Genomic DNA, 23841 nt, shown 5'->3' on the forward strand with positions numbered 1-23841 from the left:
AGTTCTGGAATCCAACCACAGAAATTAAATTAATTAATTGATCCGAGGTGTCATTTGCTTAATAGTGCGGTGTCATGTTTTCATACACATTCTACAAGAATAGTATAGATACTCATTTACTGAACTGCCTTCTAGAAGAAAGCGACAGACCTGGCAGGAAAAAAGAGATAATGACAAAGAAACTCCAACATGAAAGGGTTTAATTCTACAGTTCCATCGAATGAGGTGAGAAATGCCCACATTTGAAGTCCTCAGTATGTACAGCAGTCCAAGCTGGCCTGGCTGCCCCAGCAGGTACCTGTAACCTCCAGAGGCTTTTTCAGTTTCTATTCCCAGGAATAGACAGAAATCCTTGTGCATCAGCAGCGTAGAAGTGGACTGAAGAGATTACATTATGACTGAGGGAGTAATTATCTTACTAAGGAAATCAGCTTTTACTTTTGTTCTACTTAAATTCCCAAATGACCCTGGTAAATCAGTTAGCACTTCATTCATGAAGGTATGAAGCAACCTGACTCCCACTGAAAGTGCAAAAACCTGACAACTGTGACTCATCCTGCCCAGTCTCCCTGTGCACCTCACTGAAACCCAAGAGTGAAGGAGGGTGGGTGATATTTCCCCTAACTTGGATGGGGTTTGCAAGACTTAAATTATTGATGCTTTGAAGACAGTCAGCTACCCGAGGTGCAATTAGCACAGGTAAGTTAGAGTATTAAGCTGTTTTTGTAATCTACCCATTTAAAAAGAAGGAAAGCCTGCTTGTTCCAGTCTCAATCCCTTACTGAGCAAGTGCCAAGGCATGCCTTATATCTAAGTATAGATGCACATCATCCTGAAGGGTCCCCCACTCTCCTATTTCTACATGATCTTCTGGAGCTCACCATCAAGCGCTGTTGAGCCTCAGCTCTCATTAAGAACTACAGTTATCAATCACAATCAGTCCCTTTGAAATTTATCAGCCATCTTTTTTCCTTCCCCTCAGGAAGACACCCAAAATTTGACTTCCTTTTAGAGATCAAGTCAAGATGTGACAAGTTGAACCATCCCTTAAAAATGATGAGCACTAGAGAAAAATTTGGATGTCATCCACCAGCTTTATTAACTGTTTACTTAAAAGAACAATTAAGGAAAATTACTTTTAGCTATTTCCAGTTTGGCATCTACAATTCTTTATCACTGCTAGTAGGCTTAGTCAAATCAAAGAATTTGCCCTGTATATAAATAAGTTATTAGTGTGATAACAACATACTCCACTGTGACCTTGGAAGGCTGAGAAAGTAGCATTCCTAAAAGTACAACTCAGAAAACAAATCTCCAGACAGTAAATATTAGAAGTTTTTCTTTCCATCTCCATTTGTCGGTGATATTCCACATGTTTGGGGGTATTTTTGGAAGGAATCTAAAATAAAAAAGTGTGAATCTTTGTTTTTCACAGGAAAAGCAGGACACTTAGTTCTTGAAATTTTTCTATAGATCAGTGACCTCTATATCTGTTTATTTTTCTTGCAGTCCTGGTATTCTCTGAGAGGTTAAGTGTTTAATCACATATGACTGACTGAACAAAGTTTCAAATTCTCCTTAGAGGCTTCCATTCAGCCAGCTACTGTTCTGTGGAAGAGAACACCCACCTCAGATCTGACAAAATCTATCATTATGTAAAGATCAAGACACCTCTACAAACTATTTTTGCAGCATCAGCTCAAGTCTGAAAGTCTTATAAAGCGTCATAGGGAATTGCACCTGAGGTAATAAGCTCAGCCCAGAGGGACTAACACTAAAAAATCAGTTTAGTTTCCATGATTATTTACTACTTTGCTGAAATAACCTGAACAGATATTTGCTGTTACTTGTTGCTGAGGCTGAGAAAATATTAAGACGAACTACATTTAAGATACTTGCATTTTGAAAGTATCACACACCTACACTTATTAAATGTTTTGAACCCCTCTTGTACATGACATAGGATCTACTCTGTAGTCAGCTGGAGTTTGAAAAACTCCCCCAGTTTTAAAGCTGTCAAAGTTACAGCAGAACTATAAAAATGGTGATATCCTCTTTCAGCTTCCTTCTGGGGAAATATATTATCCAATTAACTATTCTACTTCATGAAGAAAGAAACTTAAAAATAAGACCCACAAGAAAACCTTATCCAAGAACCCCATGTGATTTGCAGCTTTTTAAATTTTCTACACAGTTACTCAGCATGAATTTAAATCTGTTCATGATCTCATGAAAGAACAGACCAACTGATACGTACCAAATGCTCAATACTGACTTCTTTTGAGCACAACACATGAGTTTGAACCTCAAGCAACAGCCGATTTTTCTTCCAGTAATGTAGAAAGTTCATACACCCTGGGCTCAGCAAACCTAGTTGATCCCATCTTCAATTTCCTCTTCACCATCCAACACAGACAAAGCTCCCTTTGTGGATTACCAGCACACAGGCAGAACTAAAATTGTATTTAGTGACATGAAGTTTTGTTTTTCTTGTTCCAAAACTGGGCACTCTAAATCATCAGATCCAGGGTCCAAAAACAAACAAGAAAAACAAAACCAAACAAACAAATCAACCCCAAGGAAATAAGTAGACCCTGAAACTCAAAAGGAGACTGCATAAAAGTGGTTCTAGAAAAGCCACAGCTCAGTTTCAGCTGAAATAGGCACCAGTGAGCGCTGCCTTTTAAGGGAACAGTAATTTGCCCTGCCTGTTGTATTTCAGAGTCCCACGACACGGAGAGGAAGTATCAGACACCAGCTCTCCTGTAAGACTATCCAGCAACACTTGTTTTCCAAAGGAGACACAGCCAGGCTGACTTGAGCTTCCAGAAGGCTGCCAAGAGGCGGCTGTGGTGCAGTGTGCAGCACTGGGAACCCTCTCCCACGGCTATTATGGACCATTCAGCTGGGAGCCTGGGAAAATGCCTCTGAGCTGCTGAGTTATCTGGAGCAGCCTGGCAGGTGTTCACTCCCCAGCCTGATCTGGCACCTGCCTGGCTCCCCACTTCACTCCAGGCTTGTCCAAAGCCACAGCACAAGCCTAAGGCCCCCAAAACATCTCCAGATCTGACAGGCACCTATTTCTCATCACACAGTATTTTAATATCGTACCCATTTTTCCTCCCAGCCTAGACACTTCACATTTCCGAAAGATTGTGGTGGACTAGGGCTGACTCTACTTTTGGAAATAAATCATTGCAACACACATACTAAAAATATAAGAGGACAAGTTTCTCTTACAAAGTGAAAGCAAATACACAGGTACAGTTTCTGAAACACTAAATTGTACATTAAAAAAAATCTACACTTAGCTCATGCTTGATTAATTTTTTCACACAGAATAGGCTATACCAGTAATAATGTTTACAGTATATAGAGCTTTTCATCTTCAAAGTGCTCTACAGACATATTATTAACTGCTTTTTAGCACTCATATTTCTTCACTTAAAATTATTCACCACAGAATCAAAAGTCCTGATTGTTTGTAAACAAAACAAAAAAAGGAACATCTCATTCTAAACCTACTCTTAATTGTGTAGTTTTCCTTGCCAAAAAGGTCCAACTCCATACCATGTGCTGCAGAGTAGGCTGCCATTTATAATTTATAAGAGATTCAAATAAAATATTGGCATTTAAGTTTAAAGTCAAGTCTAAGATAGGGACAGCAGATGCACGACATCACATACAAAAATGCTGCTGAGATTTCCAAAGCCGTTTCTGGAATCCACTTCGTATTTCTTAAACAAGAAGCATCTTCACCCAGTTCAAATTTTGTACAGCAAAGAATGGGCTTCAAAATAACTGAAACATGTCAAGATGGCATCCATTCTTTCCATACAGTCTGCCTTCAGTTCAAAGAAGATGATTACTATAAGCAAGTACAAAGGAAAATGTGTACTGATAAACATAACATCAAGCCCATCAAAGCTTTTTAAAAAGAAGTTTAATACCCAAGGAAAAGCATTCAGGCTATTTAACTGATATATAAAATACACTTGAAGAATGGACAAAAAAATACTTGGGTATTTTTGGGGGTATTTTGAGTGAGTTTTGCTGCAGGGTGTGACCTTGCTAACTCTTATACCTGTAAATAAATTCAGGGATGGAATTTGCCTCTGTCTTTTTCTAGGGTGTCTTAGAGTAGCTTGAACCAAGTACAGACAAAACCAGACTGCTGGGGTTTTTTTCACCTTACTCTTTCACTGGTTTTGAGCATTACTGCTGCTCTTCTATCTGTTAAATCTTCTGAACAAAAGCCAGTTGCCAACACAAATAGGTGAGAAATCCTTCTCACCAAGGACCTGAGGACAAGATTTAGTTCTTATCTGGGAACAGGGTCCCTGACTGGAAGAAAGACATTAGCCTTTCAAGGAGTGTGATCGAGAGAGGAAGGGATAGGCCTAGAAGAATCCTCCCTGCTATCAGAACCTGGATAGCCTAGACACAGCCCACTGTCTAAACCATGCAGAGTATGAGCCACAAACTGCAAAACTGGACTGAGCCATTTTGTAAAATCCTACAGTAGAGTTGTAAGGCTCTCCTCTAGCAGGAGAGGTGTGGAATTCACTCCAAATTCAGAACTATCCTGGCCAAACTGGATCCAGGATAAGGCATTTCTTAGGCTGGCTGTCAGTGCTGTTCTGGAGGAAAGAATGAAGAAAATCACATCTGAGACCATCTGGCTGCCAGATGATTAATGCCTCTGATGGAGGTCCTGGGAACACACCAGCTCTGAAGGAAAAAGGCCATCTTCCCCTCACTAATACTTAAGGATGGAAAGGAAGGCTGATCCATTCCTGGAAAATCCATATCCATTCATAATGTATGAGCAGTAACAGCCAGCAGCACCTGCCAGGCATTCAAGGAGATAAATGCAGAGAATAGATTTGATGGTCAGTGCACCTTTACCACAGACAACTGTTTTCTAACAGGGCACAAGATTTCATTTCACCCTTTTGTTGATCTTAGGCTCAATAACCACATTATTAATTGCATGTGATGGGCACGAACTGAAAGCTATTTAGGAATGCTCCCGGTTTTGAACATCTAAAATGTATTCCAGAGAAAGCCACGTGCCCGGACTTCTTTAACCACTGGAATGAGCACAACAACCAAGAGAAAAACTGAGAAAGGCATCTGTTGCTACCAGCTAAAAGGCAGAGAGAACTGGAAAACAAACCCTGTGGTAAACACTGTCTGACAAGTCAGCAGCCCAGGAGAAGCCAAAGAATCTTGGAAGTGTCCGTAGTGCAGTGGAGTTTGGTTAAACTGTCCGGTGCCACTTTTGCGCATCAGGACAAGCACATCCCACAAACTGGCCAGACACGGCTCTTCCCAAATGGACCAATCACTCTCATCACTGAACTCCTCACAGTGATAAAAGGAAGGCAGATTCTGGCTCAAATGAGACACAGACACTGTGATGGACCCAAGTTTGACTCACAGCACGCTAGGGAATGCATAATACAGCACATGCCTCTTTCACAAAGTACGTCCCTTCAGCCTGTCTCTGTGGTTTTCCCTTGAACAAATCCATGAGCTGCAGGAAATTTTTTGATGCCGTGAAGTACTTGAAATGGAGGATTTTGTATTTTAAATGTGAGGAATCTCTACAAAACAAAATTTCTTAAAGCACAAAGACTCAATCAAAATGTTGAAATGAGCCTTTTGGAATTTATCAGACATGACTGATTCCCCTTACTGTTCATTACAACAGCAAAATTACTGGTGACAATATTATGATGCTAAAAGATTTTTAAATTAAGTCAATCAAAACTTTCACAGGTCTCCAGGCTCTATTTTTTTTCCCCTGCCTATAGGAAATAACTTCTGCAAACCTTTTACCCCAAAAGAAGAGAGTTTTAATCTTAAAGCTCCCACAGCTGCCAAGACTTTCATCTTCCACCAATAACAAGGTCTCCAGGCAAGGGTCACTAAAAATGTCAGGAATATATTGTACCACAGGGCTACAACACCTCTGGGCTTGGTGAAAAAAGCCCAACTGCCACTGGAGACACGATGTGAGAGAATGAAAGGGAAAGAGCAACCAGGAGCAGGAATAGTCAGCAGAACTTAAAAAAAAAGTGACTTAAACATGAAAACATAGCTTCTTCAAAGGTGATCTTGATACATAGCAAAAAATATTCTTTAATTTTTTTTATGACTCCTGTTAGGAGTTGCTAAGAGGTAGATGTTGATGGTCAAAACTCCTTGTCTACCCTAACATCTAGAGGACACTTCAAAAGAACATGAGTTCTAAGAGACATGTGTGGACTCGAACTTGCAATTTCATGCTGTTGTCTGAATAAACCAAGTTGTGCCAGAGGTTCACAGGTTTTTGTCTTCTCACACAACAGACTCCTGTTAGATTTGCAACAACTCAGAACAGAAGGAAATTCTGGGGCATAGCAAATAGGTGGAAAGCACCACAATGGAGCCTTTTGTATTTTCTCTTTTTAAATGCTGGCAAACAGATCCTAATGAAGTCAGCTGCTGAAAGGCTCTATTTCCAAATAAATCCCTATGTCCTTTGGCTCTCACAAGCTCTGATGCAAAGAGGACAACACCAAAAGAAACCAAGAACAACCATGATTGTGATCACCTGCCCACCACCACCAGCTCAGCTCTGATTCTGGTGCAAAGAGCTGGAGACTGACTGACAAATGGTTTGTATAAAACCATTCGTTTTAGCTCACTCAAGAATGTGGTGTTATAAGGGGCCACCTGAACGGCACAGCTCAGGCAGCCTCCTCTTCTGACATCAGCTTAAGAGATGCTAAGTGCCAAAAAAAAGTACACAGAGCATTCTCTTTCTCGAAACTGAACAGCAAATTTAAGGTCAAACACAACAATCCTGTCTTTTGCCATGGCATTGCCCATATTCTATGACCTACATATATGCACATAAAAAAACCCCACCACATTAAATATCCTAATTAAAGGAATAAGAGAAAGATACTGAGTAAACAAATACAAAACTGTCATCTTCTATTCTCTCTAAAGCAAGTTTTGGCATTTAAACATGGATTTCTAACAGTGAATATGGAATGTTTCTCCCTGAATATGTATAATTTGCTGGGCGTTAGAACATCTCTGATTAGTCTGAAGCTGATGTTCTCATCAAGTTGTAAAGTCTCCAACACAGTCAAGATTACACTGAACTTTCTTCCTCCCATTTTCAAGTAGAAGTCTTTATTATTTGCTATACTACCAAATTTTTATTTCATATTATATATATATATATTTTTTTTTTTTTTTTTTACTAAATTAAGGCACAAGCCTTGCAAAGCTTTGTTGGGTTCATTCTGCTTGTGGTCTGCCACTGTGCCTTTGTAGTCCACAGAAATACTTCATGTGTAATAACCACAACATACCTGGTACTCAGTGGTGAATCAAACACCCAGAATTGCTCTAACTAAACTACTAACATGGAGAAAAGAGGCAGAATTTTTTTCAACAATTGGCCCTCCATCTCTATCTGGACAGATTCCCATAAAGACTTATAAAAATTTTCCAAATACGAATAAACCCACAAAAATGTTTGCAATTTTAAAAGCTGTAATTTCTACCTTGGTCATATGATAATGAAACTTAAGAACAAAGGAGAGTGTTATTGTGTAATATGGTAGCATGGAAAGTTTAAAAGAAATTCCTATTCATATTTAACAGTGAAATTATACCCCCAATTACTTCCAGTTAAAATGAAAATAAAAAGTACTTCAATGCTCAATACGTAGCTGCAATGATTTTTTTTTTTTTCTTAAAACAGCATGATGATTTTTCTTTTGCTGGTGATTGTTTGCAGACTTTTAGGGAAGGCAAGAGTTAAGGATGTATAAAAGAGATTTTCTCACAGTTTAAAGAGAGCAAAACAACACATTTAGGAAGCCAGACAGCTAAAAGGTCAAAGCGTTACACTTCCAGGTCAAACTTCTGGTTGCAATTAAGTAAATTCCTCTGAACATTTCTAGGGAAATCACATTTCTTTTAGGTTTTATTTCAAATCCCTATTCTTCTTGATTACATTTTAACCAAAACAATATTGCTCTCTTTAGAAACATTTAATAAAGAGCATTTTTTTAAAAGAAACTCAATAGTTAATATCAAAGTAAGAATCAATCCTTTTTTTTTTTAAATATAATTTAATGTACAGTCGAACTAAAGGCAAAAGAAGCTATTAAACCTAGTTAATTTTTAGAATCAAAACATTTCAACCAAAACAGTGAGCACTCAAAAAACCCCCCAAACCTATCTGCCACCTCTTCCAGCTGTGCCCAGTGCTAAAACAGGTCCATGAGCTGGACACTGAGAATCCATCCTCTGTTATTCCTGATTCCAAGGGACTGGAGAAGCTGTAAAACATACAGAGAGCAAACATGAAGAGCACCTCCAAGAGGAAAAGACGTTGCAAATAAGAGTAAGGCAGTCCAATAAGAAATAGTGCTTAGGGACAGATTTTCAAATTCGCTTCATGTACCCTCCAAAAATGCTGAATTCCCACTTGGAACAAGCATGCCAAGGGCTCTTTCCAAAGCTATGTTCCCTGGCCTAGATGAGAGTCACTTTGATATTCTCAGGTGAGTATCAAATCAGAAATTAAAGGTGGGGTTCATCTTGCCTAACTTGAAACACCTGCATCAAACTAGTACCCTAAATTTCATTTTAACTGATAGAGATAAATTACCTATTAACTTCCAGCCAACTTTGAGAAACTGAGACACACCATTCCACTTTGTAAAGACACATGATTAATGGATGCTGATTTTTTGCCTAACTATAGAAAGAAAACTCCAAAGATAAACTTTAAATTTGCATAAATATATGTGTCATTGCATAAACTGAAGTACTAGCAGCAAAATCACTCTGCAGAAATATCTGGATGATAAAGGAAGACCTTTATAGCTCACATAGGTATGTAAGAGAGTAGCTGTGCATGCAAACACTTTTTTTTGCACACACACACACACAAAACTAGGAGTCATTTTCATACTACTTTTTCTTTACATAAAATGAAAAAAAATCATATGAGAAGAGACCAGGAGAAAAAAAAAAAAAAAAAAAAAAAGATGAAAGCAAGAGAAAGCAATACAATGCATTAAGGCAGAGAGTATTTTAAGGCTAGAAGTCAAGACTGTTTTCAAAACCAACACCAAATTCTTCCTTTTCACAAAAATACACCCAATTAAACAACTGTCCTGTTGTTTTTTTCAATCCAATACTATCTATATAAAACACTTCATTAAGGACATCTTTAAAATAAGTACAACACTTCATTAATTACCCAAGTCCATAAATAATTTCAGAGGAGGTACTGGTAGAAGTAAAATAGAGAGAACACATTTAACCCAGCTGCAGCTGCAAACATCCCATGGAAAACAGGGACAGCCATTGCTGAGGCCTCTGCCAGTCTCAGTGTCACAACAGAAGATCCTTCCAAAGGTAGATGCTTCAGTCCAGACAGTGCAGAACTTCCTCACAGTCTCTGACACCCACTGAGTGAGGTCTCCCTTTCAGAGGGGCACAACGGGAAGAGCACAGGTCCCTAAGGCCAAACACTAAATACAAGAGCCAAGTGCAGGCAGTTCCTTCCCTGATACTGCCAGGCTCCAAGCCTCCTCAACTCAGGCCTTTAGTGCACCACAGGAGATTCTGTCCTCTCCCTGAAACACTCTCCCATGGTGGTGTGGATGCAGCACAAGTCTTTATCATATCTTTTATCCTCTGGCAGAGAGTTCCACAGCTCTCCTAACTACCACAGCATTTCCAGCCCCTTCATTTGATACGCCCTTGTTCTCAAACTGGAAGAGAATGAGACAAGAAATGATTTCATAGATCTTGGTTGTATTCCCCATAATTTATATACTTTCCAAGCTGAAGAGTCCAGGCACATTTAACTGTTCCCTGTATTGCATTTCCTCATCTTAGATTATCTCTGTTGCCCTTCTTGGCATCTTTCCCAATTCAATTGTATTAGTCTAAGGCAGTGTAGAAAAAAAAAAAAAAACACAAAAAAAGAAAACACCCAAAGAGTGTGTAAGCACAGACATTTCTTTTGTTCTTGTCAAATACCCATTACCCTGAGAAAAGGACAAAACAAGAAAAAAATTAGTTCTTCTGCAACTTTTGATCTTCTAGAAGAAAAATACTTCGGTGAAAAAAAGAAAAATGCTTCTCTGGAAAAAGGATGTCCTTATTCCCCATTATCTGGCTGTAAAAAATGGGGGGGGAAAAGTAATCTAAAGCACAAGCAGGAAATATTAAGTACAAGATACTAATCAAAACGTTTTTCATAAGTTATTGCATAAGTTACTGCATACTTCAGGGAGCTCTGTTGTCACAGACAGATGAATGTAAGTTGAAAGTTCACACAGATCTGCAGGACTTTGCCACAAATCATAAATGAGTCTATTGTAGAGAAGCTGCAATATAATTCTTTTGAGAGAGAGATATTACAATGTGCAACCCCAGATATCAAAGTTCATTGGAAAGACTCCTCCTCAGACCCCTATAGCAGCTTATTCTCCCTCTAGTTGCACCCACAGAAGTGTTGTAGAGTTGCTTTTTAAGCAAGGCGAGTGAAAAGATTCTGGTTCAAACCAAACCAAACCAAAGAGCTTCACAGCAGAGAAGTGTGAGTTAACAGCTGGGATGGTGGGAATAAATCAGTTTTGCTGTTACAGGACTATAATGTGGGATATACCCTACAAGCATTTCACACAATTCTTGTCCTACAGCAATAGTGAACATTTCTAACAAAAACTGGGACAGTCTGAAAAGGGTGTTTCCCTTAAAAACATCATAATGTTCAAATTAAAATGCAAGGCCAAAAGAGTTTGGAATATTTACCACCATGATTTATTGTATATTTTTTGTGTGCTTGCAGGAGCCAAAAAAATTGTTTCATAAGCAAGAGAAATGTATTTTCTTATGAAATTGCATCTTACGCGTTTTTCTTTATACTAAATGAAACATGAACTTTGACTCCAGATCTTTGTAAGGCTGAACTACTCATAACAGCTCTTCTACCTCTTCCAGTTTCTCATTTTAGTCAGCTTGTCAGAAGTGAATGTCTAAGAGTTTCAAACATGAGACTTCTACCAATAATAAAGTCAAGTCACATTTGCAAAAAGCAACTGGGTGAAAAGATGGACTCAGGAAACATGATCACAGTAAGCCTCATTTCATGAGAGAAGAAAGTTAAAAATATATTAAAAAAATACACAGAATCCCAGGGAATGCAGATAAAATCAAGCTGGGAGCTCACTGTGCCATGTGACAGCATGCTCTCTAATTATTTTCACTGTAGAAGAGACTGTACAATAAAAAGATCTGAAATCAGAGCAAAAATGTCCCACCCTCTAGCCAAGAAAAACAGCAAGGATGCTGGGGAAGGAATGAGAGTAGATCTGAAAATTACTTGTAGGAAAAACATAGTTAACTTTTTCCTCCCTCAAGAGGGGGAAGAGGGTCAGTTTACAATATACTTTCTTCCTTCTCTCCATTTCTAACATTGACATTTCTATCAGCCATATTTTGTTTCATTTCTTCTTATTGTTTCCTCTGTGCCCATGCAAACCATACCTTCTTCTTTATTGTTTTCAGTTGTCCCCTTGCCATCTCTCCTGTATTTAACATGTCTATTCAGACCTCTGTAGTATCCTCTTAATTCTCACTGCTCTTGATCAAAACCAGACACTTTCTGTGGAACATGAAACTTCAAATAATGCAATCACAAGCCATACCTGGCCAATGCCCTTCTTGCATGACTTTGGCCATGCAGATTGGATGTGGGCAAAATTCAACCTTTGAAAATCTACCCCATTTGAAATTTCTCTTTAAAAAAATAAATCCAAGTCAAACACATTTGGACATTAATTAAACACAAGAAACAGAGTTTATACCAAGGCCTATGTCCAAAGACTAAATTAAAGCTTACTTTGGCAAATTATTCATACTGGCCATTTGGGAAGGGTGTGGAAATTGTTCAGACAGAAGGAAGAATAGGAAGAACTTGCTTGTCTTGGCTACTTTCTCTCATTTTTCCATTCTTTCCTTCTTTCTTTCTTCTCCTATGTGTAACACCCACAGATTTCCTAATGAGCTGGTATGCGACCCACCACACACTACAGTGTGGGTGTAACTCAAATGAAAAAGAAATGTAAATTAACGAGTAACTTGCATGGATATTTACATTAAGTGCCACAAAAATGGAAGGTAGTGTCAAATAATATTAATATTAAACATAATATAACATTAACACTAAAAGGAAGCTGTGATAGGTGAAAATTTTCTCTTCAAGATAGTTATATTAGCAAGTAAGTAGAAGTCTTCACAAGTCTTAAGGTAGTTTGGCTTCTGGTTCTGAAATGAAACCTAATACAACATGCCTTGACTAAAGGTAGTCTAAAATCTTATTAATACTGGTCTAATAATCCTCTTTTCAAGAAATTTTGAATACATCCTGCAGGAAACTAGTTGAAATTGTCATGAAAAGATGCAACTACAGGGGTGGAATGCTAACCTGGGACACTGGAAACAGCAAGTAAGCAGTTAATAACTGTGTGAAGGATCCCTCTAGAAATACACACCTCCTTACAAGAGCAGGGGGTTTACAGCAGTGAAACTCCACACAGATTGAATAACATGGAGCAAAAGAAACCACATAGAGCTTGAAGAACTCAGAAACTCTTCATAACCTCCAAATGCAACAAGAGCTGCAGCTGAAGCCTTTTCCCAGTACCAGGCTCGTGCATTCCTTTGTGCGGTACAAAACACTGCCAGCCAAGGACTGGCCTGGAATGTGGCACTTCATTTGAGTGAAAAAACACAAATCCTTCTCCCTGCAGCCTACAAACAGAACCTGTGATCCTAGAGAGGAGGGCAGAACACCAGAGGTAACTGGTAAAGCCTCCTGGCCCTGTGGCTCACCTCAAAGGGTCAGTCCTTAGAGGCACAGCCCGGTTGCCCCTGTGAACACCCACCTATTGTGTTATTTCCTTCCCAGGTAAGAACAGACTTGAATGGAACTTGAAGAAACTTGATTCTTGGACTTGAACAAAGCACTCCTTTCTTACAAATTACAGCCTTGAGCAAAGCAGGCTGAGAGAAAAAGAAGGAGTTGGCTTTGGAAATGAAGCTTAACATGAATGTTCATTATCACAGCCTGTTTTCTTCCTTTAGTTCTTTATTGTTAATTAATGACGGTGAGATTAACTGCAGAAAACTGATGGAACAGTCATTCTTCCCCATCCAAAGTAAATATCCTCTAATCTAAAACTGTCACTGATATTACTGATGACCTCCTCAAAAGCTTATCTCTAAGTTTTTAAATTTCAAGAAACAAGGGGAAGAGTCAAACAGAAGATCAGTTCCCAACCCTGGGACAGTACACCAATATCTTGACTGAAAAGCTCATGATATGAAAGAAGGTAGAAGACTCTAAATTATCACAAACACCCTCAAATTAGTGTTGCATCTGCCCACATATATAAAAACAACTGTTGTGTCTGGCAGTTTCACCTTATATAATCATCATTTTTTTTCAAAACTTACCTTTTACTGAGGCAGGAAACATTAAAAAAAATCACTCTATAAAAGAAAACACGGAAAAACCTCAACAAATCTTAGAAATTCTGATCCCACCATGTGTAATGTTTACTCACAATCAGAAAAGTACAGGGGTCTGAAAGTTCATGTGCTTGACAAACAATGATAGTATTTTTAAAGGATAAAATGTAGTTACAGCTTGCAAGAAAGAAAAGGGTTTGGAAATCCTTTAGTGGCCTGAAGCACCTCTTGCTTATGTGGTAGTGTGTTCTTGAGGGGTGGGAAAAAGCCCATTTCATGACACAAGAACGTGGCTCCCATATATATCTATAATTTTGCATTTATAAGCCAGCCACAGAGTATAAAACCTGTGTTTTTGTCATTGACAAGAGCATGTAAAGCTGCAACCATCAAACAGAATTCTATAGGAATACACCTTTTCAATAATGGGAAGCATTTTAAGAGGCAAAGAACTTGTTCCCAACTGAAACTGTTCATCTGATATATGTTGTATTCTGAAATTCATGAGTATAGTGATGATATAATGTAAATGTGTAATCACACACATTGCAGAAGTCATACTCCAGTTGAGATGTCTCAATGACTTTAAGGAAATGTGACAAAGCATGGCCAGCACTGAGCTTTACTGCTGCAGCCCTTTTTTTTCTGTGACAAGTTTATGACCTGCTCCAGGCTAGTAACAAACACCAGTGATTTTTTGCCTAAGAACGATTTAAAGACAAATTGCTGGTATGACATAAGACCAACAGATAAGCCTATCAACTGTAAACCCCACCATTCTGCTAACAATAAAATGGCATTAAACAAAACCTGGCAGCCATTGAGCTCCAAAGCTGATCCAGCAGTAAGGCCCAAGCTACAGTGATCATGATCTTTAGTATAAAATGTGCATTTACTGAAATGGCACCCACTGGCCTCAACACCCTCACACACAAAAAAAAGGAGTTCCAAATGGGTGAAGGCTCTTAATCTTGTTCTCTTCTGCACTCCCAAGGCCATGGGTGCTGCTGCCAGGCCTGCAGTAGCACTGGTGAAATGACAAATGTCATCTACTACATCACATCAATTTTTAAGACTAGACAGATTGCCAAAAGTAAAAGGAGAAGTAAAGATATGACTTTTGTATTTAAAATTCTAAACTGAATGTGTAAGTGAAAATGAGACTTAACTAACCAGCAAGATTTCAATCAATTTTGCAGGACCAAGGGTTGCATAAGTTATTTTTTTTAGTTCTAATGATAGGCTCTCTGACTAATAGTACCAGCATTACATTCACTTTTAAGCAACACAAAAAATTCAAATCCACTTAATCTTTTCACTCACACAGCTGAAGTAATTCCAGACCAAAACATCAACTATTTCAGGCCTTCCTGATGGCAAATTTCTCACAGAAAAAATAAAGAACAGTATTTTCCACTACACTTTATTTCACATTAAATTAAATAATTTCTTTTACCAGTAAGAAACAAAGGTCCAGATGATCCATGCTCCACAGGTTTTCCCTGACCACGTTGTTTAGGTGCCTCCAAATAGTGTTTGACCCTTGAAGCAACAATATCTTCCAGCAGCTTGCAGACCTCCTGAAAGAAAAACCACTGGCCTGGTTTGCTCTAAATTTACAGAAATGCCCACAGCCACACAGCAGAAATCAATACAAAATTACCTCCTCTCCCATTAAAAGGAAAAACATTGAGAGGAGAAGCACATGAATTAGGAAAATAAATGGGAATAGGGAGGGGAATCAAACCATTTTTCTACAAGAACAAGAGAGGAAGTACATTATGAAATTCTTACTTGGCAGATGAAATACATTATATTACAATACTAATGTTTTTAAATCAGAAATTAGTTTCATATGCATACAAAGTAGGAAAAATACATATTAAAATATATCATAATGTTAAGTATTAAGGCAAAATTGTAGTAAACATCCTCTCAGGAATTGTCAACACCATTTCTCAGCAAGAATCCTTATAAACTTACAACAGATATTTTGCTTCAACTCAGTTTAATTTGGATGTGGGGGAAGACTGACCAAATTAGGTCACAGAAACTTAATTGCTCTAATTAATTTACATTTTTCTGCTCCTAAACATACTGTTCGTATCTTTCACATGTTCTTCAACAAAGCACAATAAAATCACATACAACTCGGGAAGAACAAAACCTTCTGCCAGAATTACCCAGAAAAAATACTGTTTGGAGTGAAAACCAAAAATTAATTTCTTGAATACCAGAATAAGTTTTAAGCTTAATACACACACACACACATATTTGACACTTCTCCCTCAGTATTCTCATTTTCCACTGTTCATAACTATGTGCTCATAGCAATGATACATTGTGGGACACAAAAATATAATTTTACCTCTATAATATATTAGAGCAGTAGATAAAATTACATAAGTAGCATCTAAACGATATTGCCTTGAAATTTCCTTTTGATTATTGTAGAAAGTACTCAGAACAACAAAATTTTAATATATTGCTCTAAATGAAAGCAGGGCACACACATTAGTCAATCACAACCAGTATTTTTTCCTTTACTGTAAGAAATACATTTTTCTTTCTCTTGTAGAGCACAATTATAAATTACTGTATTTGCTTATTCTTCTGTTTAACTCATTAAAGTGCTCCCATTACACATTCCTTCATGGGCCTGTGTTCAGGTTAGAATGAAAAGGTCTTGAAAGCAGCAGAATCATGGTGTGTCTTTGGTTCCTTCTACAGCAATAAACATTACCATGCACTTCCTTCATTTACATGGAACATATTTTACTCGTTAGGCTCATGGAAATATTATTTAAACAGCTCCCCACAAAGAATCATACAGACCTCAGAGAACAAAGATACAACTTTGGCTTTGCCATTTCGGGGGGAAAAGGGTATGAAAGAAAGGGCAGGGAAATTGGAAGAAAAAAGGAAAAAAACTGCAGCATCTCAGAGCAATCCCAAGAGTACTGTACATCCACCTGGTCACAGCAGTGTGCCACAGTGGTCATTGCAACACCCAGCTCTATTTATTTCCTTACACCAGTCTCATGCTTTGGGCGCTGGTGTATCTATCCTGCCCTCCAAGGCATGTGCTCCAATGAGGAGCCAGCAGCCAAAAGGCCACTGAGACTGCATCAGCAGGATCCCTGAGCTCAAGCCGATGACTTTCACCCAGGGTAAGCCCGGGATCAGCAGGAATTGTGTTTGTTACAAGAGGCATCCACGTTTCCCACAGACAGGCACAAAGGGCTGCAGCACCACGAGTGTTTTCCAGAGTTGGAAACAACAGAAACACAGAAAATCACTTGTGATGAACACGTAAAAGCTTTCATAAAAATATATATATATTGGAATAATCATTCTTTATGACCTCTTCTCCCCCTCAAAGATTCTGCATAGGACTTTCTGGAAGTGAATGGTAAAGTTATAGGACTCACCCCTCTCAGTTGCTGAAAATATCCAACCTTTGTACTTCTCTGGAAACGTGCAGTTACAGAAATGCACTGAATGTTGTCCTGTCATGTCTCCTTATTAAATCAATCATGACCTAATTTCCTGAAATTCATCTCTTTTGTTTTGGCAGTTTTACAAAATACATTTTGAAAACATTCAAAACTCAGATAACCAGGAGAGTAAAACTGGTTATAAATAGAAAAGGTAGGGAGCATTCATTTAGTCATAAAAAGAAATCTAAAATATTCTCCCTATTTTCTTATTTCTCTGCTTAGTAAAGCACGAATCAGATGAACCACACGCTGCTGAACATTCTGCTTTTGCTCCCTCAGGATATTAATGCATTGTTTCTTTTCATTTCATTTCAATGTACGACTCTGAGACGTCTGGGGACGCTGTGCAGTGACAAGTTAATGATGGCATTATTAGGGAACTATCTGCTGAAAATGACCGTAACGGAGACGTGCGGGAAAGTCCCCAGGCATCCCAAACACGTCCTGCCTTCGCTTTCAATAGGAACTTCTCAAGTTCCCACACACAGGGGAAAGCTCCTGCCAGGAGCTCAGCACAAGATCCTCTGTGATTTCTCTACAACCTGATCAAAGTCACAGGCAGAGTTTTGCTGCGTGCTGATTTTCCACTATTTCAGCAGACTATACACATGACACACTTAAAAATAATGCAAGTTTCTTTTCAGAAGATGCAACAGTTCTACTACAGTTTATCACGCATCTTTATCTTTTCTTGCACCCTCTAAATGCAACGTCACTTACACTTCTCCGAACGAGGAAAATAATGAATAGGGAGCTATTTTCCCAACAAAATGATACCTGTCACAATCTGGTTTATATCACTCAGGATAATTTACAAGCATTCATGAGAAATATATTTTTAAAATTAAGTCAGAAGAATCCACACAGAATACATGCATGCATGTATGCACACACACACACATACAGAGTTTAAAAATTAAAAAAGCAAATTTTAAGTGGTCATTTGTGACCCAAAAAGCACATATGGTTGACATAGGGGTCCCATGGCAACTACTGATGGTTAGGTATAACTAACAATATTGTCCTAACACTGAACAATTCTGAACAGTTCAAGGCAATCCAACTTTTTCCCTGCAGCCATATGCTTTTGAAGTAGAATTGATATTTGTTGTACCTCTTTCTCATGATCTGAAAACCAGCTGGTGTCTTTACTGGAACCTTGAGGCAAAATATGAACATCCACCAAGACAGCAAAGTTCCCACACTGGAAAGAAAAAAAAAAAGAAGAAAAAACATGTTGAATTGTAGCTGCTTGGAAGCACATGTGGAGCAGACGGGGAGATAAAACAATCAGGTAAGCACATGCATCTGATTCACAGTTCCAGCAGGCAGAACACTGAATTGTGGAAACTCATGAAGGACAGAATTACAAATTTATCATTGTTTGTAGATTTAACAAGGAACAAGAACACCAAATCTATGCTGGATAGCTCACAGAAATGTTTCTATGACAAGCTCAAGTGTAGAATTTTCTTCTGCTATCTAAATGACACTTTGAAATCTGAATTTAAGCAAATTTTAGTGTGTGAAAAATTCACTATTCCCTCACTAAACTCAGACCATTCTATTTTCTGAAAATTTGGTACCACATTGGTTATCTAGTTGGTGTTTTAAATTAATTAAGTACTTTAAAATTCAGCATCTTAGAAGTGTTTTCCTCTCTCCAAGCTACCTAATGTAAAGAACAGCAAGTTTCAAGGACTTGTCAGTGGATATCTGGTAGTTACCACATCTGTCATTTAGCCAATATTATACTCTGAATGGTACTTTGAAGGCTCACATATTATTAAACAGTTGTTAGGGTGATATAGGCTACATCCCAAGATACATCAGCTGTTTCTGAAATTCCTTGAGAGTTTCTGATTGAGGACAATGTGACATACAAGGGTTATTTTCTTTCATTGCTCCATCAATCATTATAATGAACTGACACAAGAAGAGTGAGTGGCATGAACACACCCTACTTCCACTGGGCACTCATTCACTCCTGCCTGCTGTCCTGCACAGAGATATGGGGCATTATAAGCCCATGGGTTCCCTTTTTTCTACTGTAAGCCAAATCTCACTCAGACACCTCTAACTAACCGATCTGTGAGAAAAAAGCCAATTTCATCATTCTGACTTGGCTGCTTGTGGTGCATCTGTGATGCAATGAACCCACTCTGTGAGAAGAGTGGACATGTGCGGCCATGGCACTTGCACATCCAGAATGTCTGATGGAATAGAAACAACATCCTGATCCCAGACAAACCTCACACGTGCACAGACCATCCAGAGTGAATTTGGCTCCTTTCAAGGGATGCTGCACTGCTCACCTCGTGTCCTCACTCACTCTCTCCATATTTGCTCTTCACTGCCAAACATCTGCAAAGCCCAGCCTCAGGATCCCAACTGCTAACAGAGTTAGTTCTAGAAATAGTGGGATATATGGTTTAGACTCTGGGTTTACATCACCTGTAGTCTAAGGGGTACATCTTTATCTCAGGCTCATGACAAGTACAGTTATTGAAAGTACCCTTACCTACACCATTAACACTAAGAGCAATAAGACTTAGCATCCATTTAATTAACCATAACAGAATATTTGGTAAATTTAAAATTCTTGGTTTATAAAGCACTTGGAGTTGTATATCAACTGCAAACATAAGCTTCTAAATTATGATTCATATATAATTAAAATGTAATTCATGGCCAATATTGTATTGTAGCTAGAATGCAAAAGTTTGGCAAACGAGACAAACATTGTGAAATCATTTTGAGAAACTTCTAAGTTACTTATAGGTATCAGTCACTTAAAGAGCAGAATGCTTTGATCTATTGTATCAAAAGGCTTCTCTTTCCTCCAGAGAACCAAGAATTGCCAGATGGCTGCAACAGCAAACCTTTCCAAGCTTTAAATGGATGACAAAATATCTCACAAAAATCTCTGGTGAATCATTAGTCAGCTCCAGCAAACTTTAAATTGACTACTGAACTTCAAAGTTAGCAGACGCTGCAGATTATAAAGTGAAAGCCAGTAAATTATTCATGGTTCAGCACTAATAACAACAAACAAGTAGTTGAAACATCAAGAAAATTCAAATTATCAAATGCTCTATGTTAACTGGCAACATTTTCTATTGACTACAAAACTTTTATATAGAGATACAGATGCAAAGTATAGACCTGTTTTTCAAGGAGAGAATGCCTGTAATTATTTTCTTCTGAATGGCACTGTTTGTCTCAGTTGCCAATCTTGAAACAACAGGGAAAAAAGAAAATAATGAACCACATTCAAAACTATACAATGGAACAGTTAAAATTATCTTTAAAATTTTACAAACACACCAAAGGTTTGTAGCACTTCAAAGAAAAAACAAATAGATATAAATAGTGCATAAGTCCTTGTAATAGACACGGTTTCCCCATGGAAGGTTTCTAACCCTCTGAGCTTTGGAGCACTCCTCTTGTAGACAGCACAGCTGGAAATATTTCAGCAGCCACACAATCAGACAGCTTTGGAACAGGACACAGGGAAGCAAAAATGGCACAGGCAAAGAGGAAAATGGGCAGTCAGAGAGTGACAAGCACAGACCCTCCCGAACCTCACTACCTCCTATATCTCCTAAGTCCCAGATGTGATATGAGCAACAGCTTCCACGCAGGCTCCCCTGCATTCCTGAGCTGCACAACACCTGGTAGAGCTACACCTGTATTGATGCTTCATGTGCCTTCACATGGTACAGCTCTGTGGATGGTGTTTGTACCGAGCAGCTCCAGACAACTTTGGCTGCTCCAAGTACAAGTACAGACTAAATGCCAATACAAACAATTGCAGGGAACAGAGGCAAGTGGAGGGAAAAAGTACGCAGTTTATATTAGCAGGTCTGATGCTCTTATAGGAGTTTCTATTTTTATTGTGATGACATGCAATTCCACGAAAATACTCGCTTTTATTTTAGTGGAAACGAAGTGTTTCCAGTCAATGCAACTCGTGACTCCTAAGTACCACAACTGAAAGGCAAACAAAAGGAACGGCAACTTTTAATTTCATGTTTTCAACATCTATCTCAAAATTTGCACTGAAAATTGTTTTGGAGGTGTAATTGTCAAAACTGAAACTTGAATGCCTGATTTGATGGGAAACACACTTGTCAAGAATCAATAGGAAAACACTTCACTCAAAAATTAAAGACAGAAGCAGATGCTCCAATTTGATATCCCCCATAAGTCTAAATTTCAAAAACTCTTCATTTTTACAAGCTGTTTTTAATGTTCACATTTTATTGTGATTGTCTAATGACATTCATTGTGTCACTAAACAAAGGACTTTAAATGATCTCAGAATGTTGTTAGTGTATTGTTGTACAGCAATACCATCTAATTCAGAACATCTTTTCAGACATCAAATTGTTTATACAAATACTTCAAACACTTCATAGACTCTGCAAATTGAAAATATAACCAGACATGTAACATAAACAGAACAAAACCCAACACAAAGTGGTCAGTCAAGCAAAGTCATCTGCTCATAACCTCCTGCAACCTTGAAATAAGCACATATTAGATGGTGAATTATTACTGTAAACCCCCCAATGAGCAAATAAACCCAAATAAATACTTTTTTATTGCTATACTCATTTTTACAATCAGTGGGCTCCTACAATGGGTACTCTTGTTTCTTTAAACTGCATCAGTTGAACAGCATAAAACCAGTCCTTATAAACAGAAAGTCCTTGGGAAGGTGGAAATGAGCATGGCGGGTTTGTATTCAGTTACAGCACTCCAAATGTGCTGTATCATTAAAGCAGACACGAGTGGAGAACCAGCTCCCAAGACCTATTCTCCCATTTCTGTGATTATAGATGTGGACTGGAGGGTCAGAATTAATTGAAGCTGAGCTGGAACAGAAACATCTCAGAGTTTTGCTGGGATTGGAGATGGGTGGGAAGGAACCGAGCTGCAACTCTCACACACTCAAAACCCCAAAACTGCTCCATGATGAACAGAGAGGAACTGTTTATTTCTACTGCTCCCTCTTCCCTGAGCACTGTGCTACTCTGTTGTTACAGAGAGAATTTTATTCCAGTCTTAGATAACATCTACAATTTAAAACAAAACAAAAACAAAAACATAGACTTGATCCCAATGACTACTCAAAAAATGTCACTGGAAGCCCTTTCTGGCATTATGACAAAATTGATAGGACATATCATCAGTCTCCAGAATGCAAAAGCACAGCCAAGAGATTTTGTGGGAAAAAATAAAATAAGCCACACATAAGCTTATGTGAAATATCTTGTCTTAAAATAGACAGGAAAACTTAAATATTTTCCATCCTCTCTAAGTTCTCTCTGAAAATCACTAAGTGTTCTGCACTGAGTCAAGCAAGTTCTAATATCTACAGCACTGAGTATAATTATGACCAATTAATCATTGGTCTATACACTGTGCCAATTGTATTAGGGAAAAAATTACATTTTCCAGGCTTATTAGAAGTTTATTTGCCTCCTTTATCTTTCTGATCCCAAAGAAATTTATGTTTTCCTATTGCTTATACTATTAGCACCAATGATTTACAATATTTTGACTTCTTCCTCTTATGCAGTAATAGCAAGAGGCAAAAATCACTTAAGCAAGTGAGCATACAGCACAAGGGATATTTGTCATTATACAACATTAATTTCACTTTCATTTACAAGCATGTCTAGGAACACAACGATTGGAGGTAATGCACAATTTCCCAAACCATAGGGACACTGTCCCAGTACTTAAATGCCTCAACCTGTATAAACACAGGAGTCAGGATAGGTATTTATGTCACCACCACTGCTGACAGCCATCGGGGGATAAAGGTATTTTGGTGACAGCTAATACTGTACATTTCTCATTCTTTTAAGTAGATAAAGTTACAATTTGATATGGGTATGACTTTTCCACATATTTTTCTTGACAATCTCCAAGGGTTTTTTGGGGAGCCGGGTTTGGAGGGGTTTTCATGCTTCTAGGGTAAACAAATCAGAGGGAGGAGAGGGGGGAAAATAATTTAGGTTTTTTTCAGCAGGCAGCAAAGTTGCACAGAAATAGAGCTTCCCTGGTTAATGCTCAGAGCAAGGTGTTCCTCCAACTCTCCATTTCAGTGGGTTGTAGGCACCAACAGGTCACCAGTGAAAGGTTTTACTGTCATGAGATTAATCAGGAGCTCACTAAACAAGAGGAATTGAGAATTATAGAAAAATTTCTCAACAGCTGATTCAGAAACAGAGCAGAACAGATGAGAGAAGCTTCCAGAAGAAGCCAAAAGCAGAATCCCTCCAGGAAATCATGAACAAGTCCACTCTTCAAGATGCTCAAGAAATATGATGTAAATATCAGAGGGGGAAAAGGGTATATTCCACTTCTCATCTTTTTTCTGGATAAGAGCTGCTTGATTCTGGAAATCGTACAAAGCTTGTACTTTGTTATATACTTATATCCTAAAGTTGTAGAACAGTTTCAACAAATAAATCCTTCTTATTAAAGAAGGCTTATAGCCATCAGCTAACATCACCTAGATCTTTAAATTTCCCTGCTTTCAAAGATCTATGGGCTCACTTCAACAGCAAAAAAGGGAGCAGCAGATCATGAGGAATGCTATAACAGGGTCTAAATAGAAGATCTATCATCAAAGATAGCTGTACTAAATCATACACAAATTCAGCAGGAATTGGACAATCTAAAGTGCAATCAGACTTTCCAAGAGCAGGGAGGAAATTCTCTCCTTTATAACCTGCAAACGAGTTATACCTAAATAATC

General features: G+C 38.3%; 1 protein-coding gene across 3 annotated transcripts in view; it reads right to left on the bottom strand.

Moving 5' to 3' along the window:
• SLX4IP (SLX4 interacting protein) overlaps nt 1-23841 on the bottom strand; it is a 70297-nt gene that overhangs the window by 18051 nt on the left and 28405 nt on the right. For 2 of the 3 annotated variants that reach the window (XM_066316531.1, XM_066316530.1), the window contains exons 4-5: nt 18181-18270; nt 15023-15161 (exon numbers count right to left, since the gene is read on the bottom strand). In XM_066316531.1, coding sequence (XP_066172628.1) covers nt 15023-15161; nt 18181-18270 — 229 coding nt within the window. The remainder of the gene's footprint in view (nt 1-15022; nt 15162-18180; nt 18271-23841) is intronic. The other variant, XM_066316532.1, reaches the window with a different exon arrangement.

Source organism: Sylvia atricapilla, chromosome 3 (assembly GCF_009819655.1).
Source record: "Sylvia atricapilla isolate bSylAtr1 chromosome 3, bSylAtr1.pri, whole genome shotgun sequence".
NCBI classification, from domain to species: Eukaryota; Metazoa; Chordata; class Aves; order Passeriformes; family Sylviidae; genus Sylvia; species Sylvia atricapilla.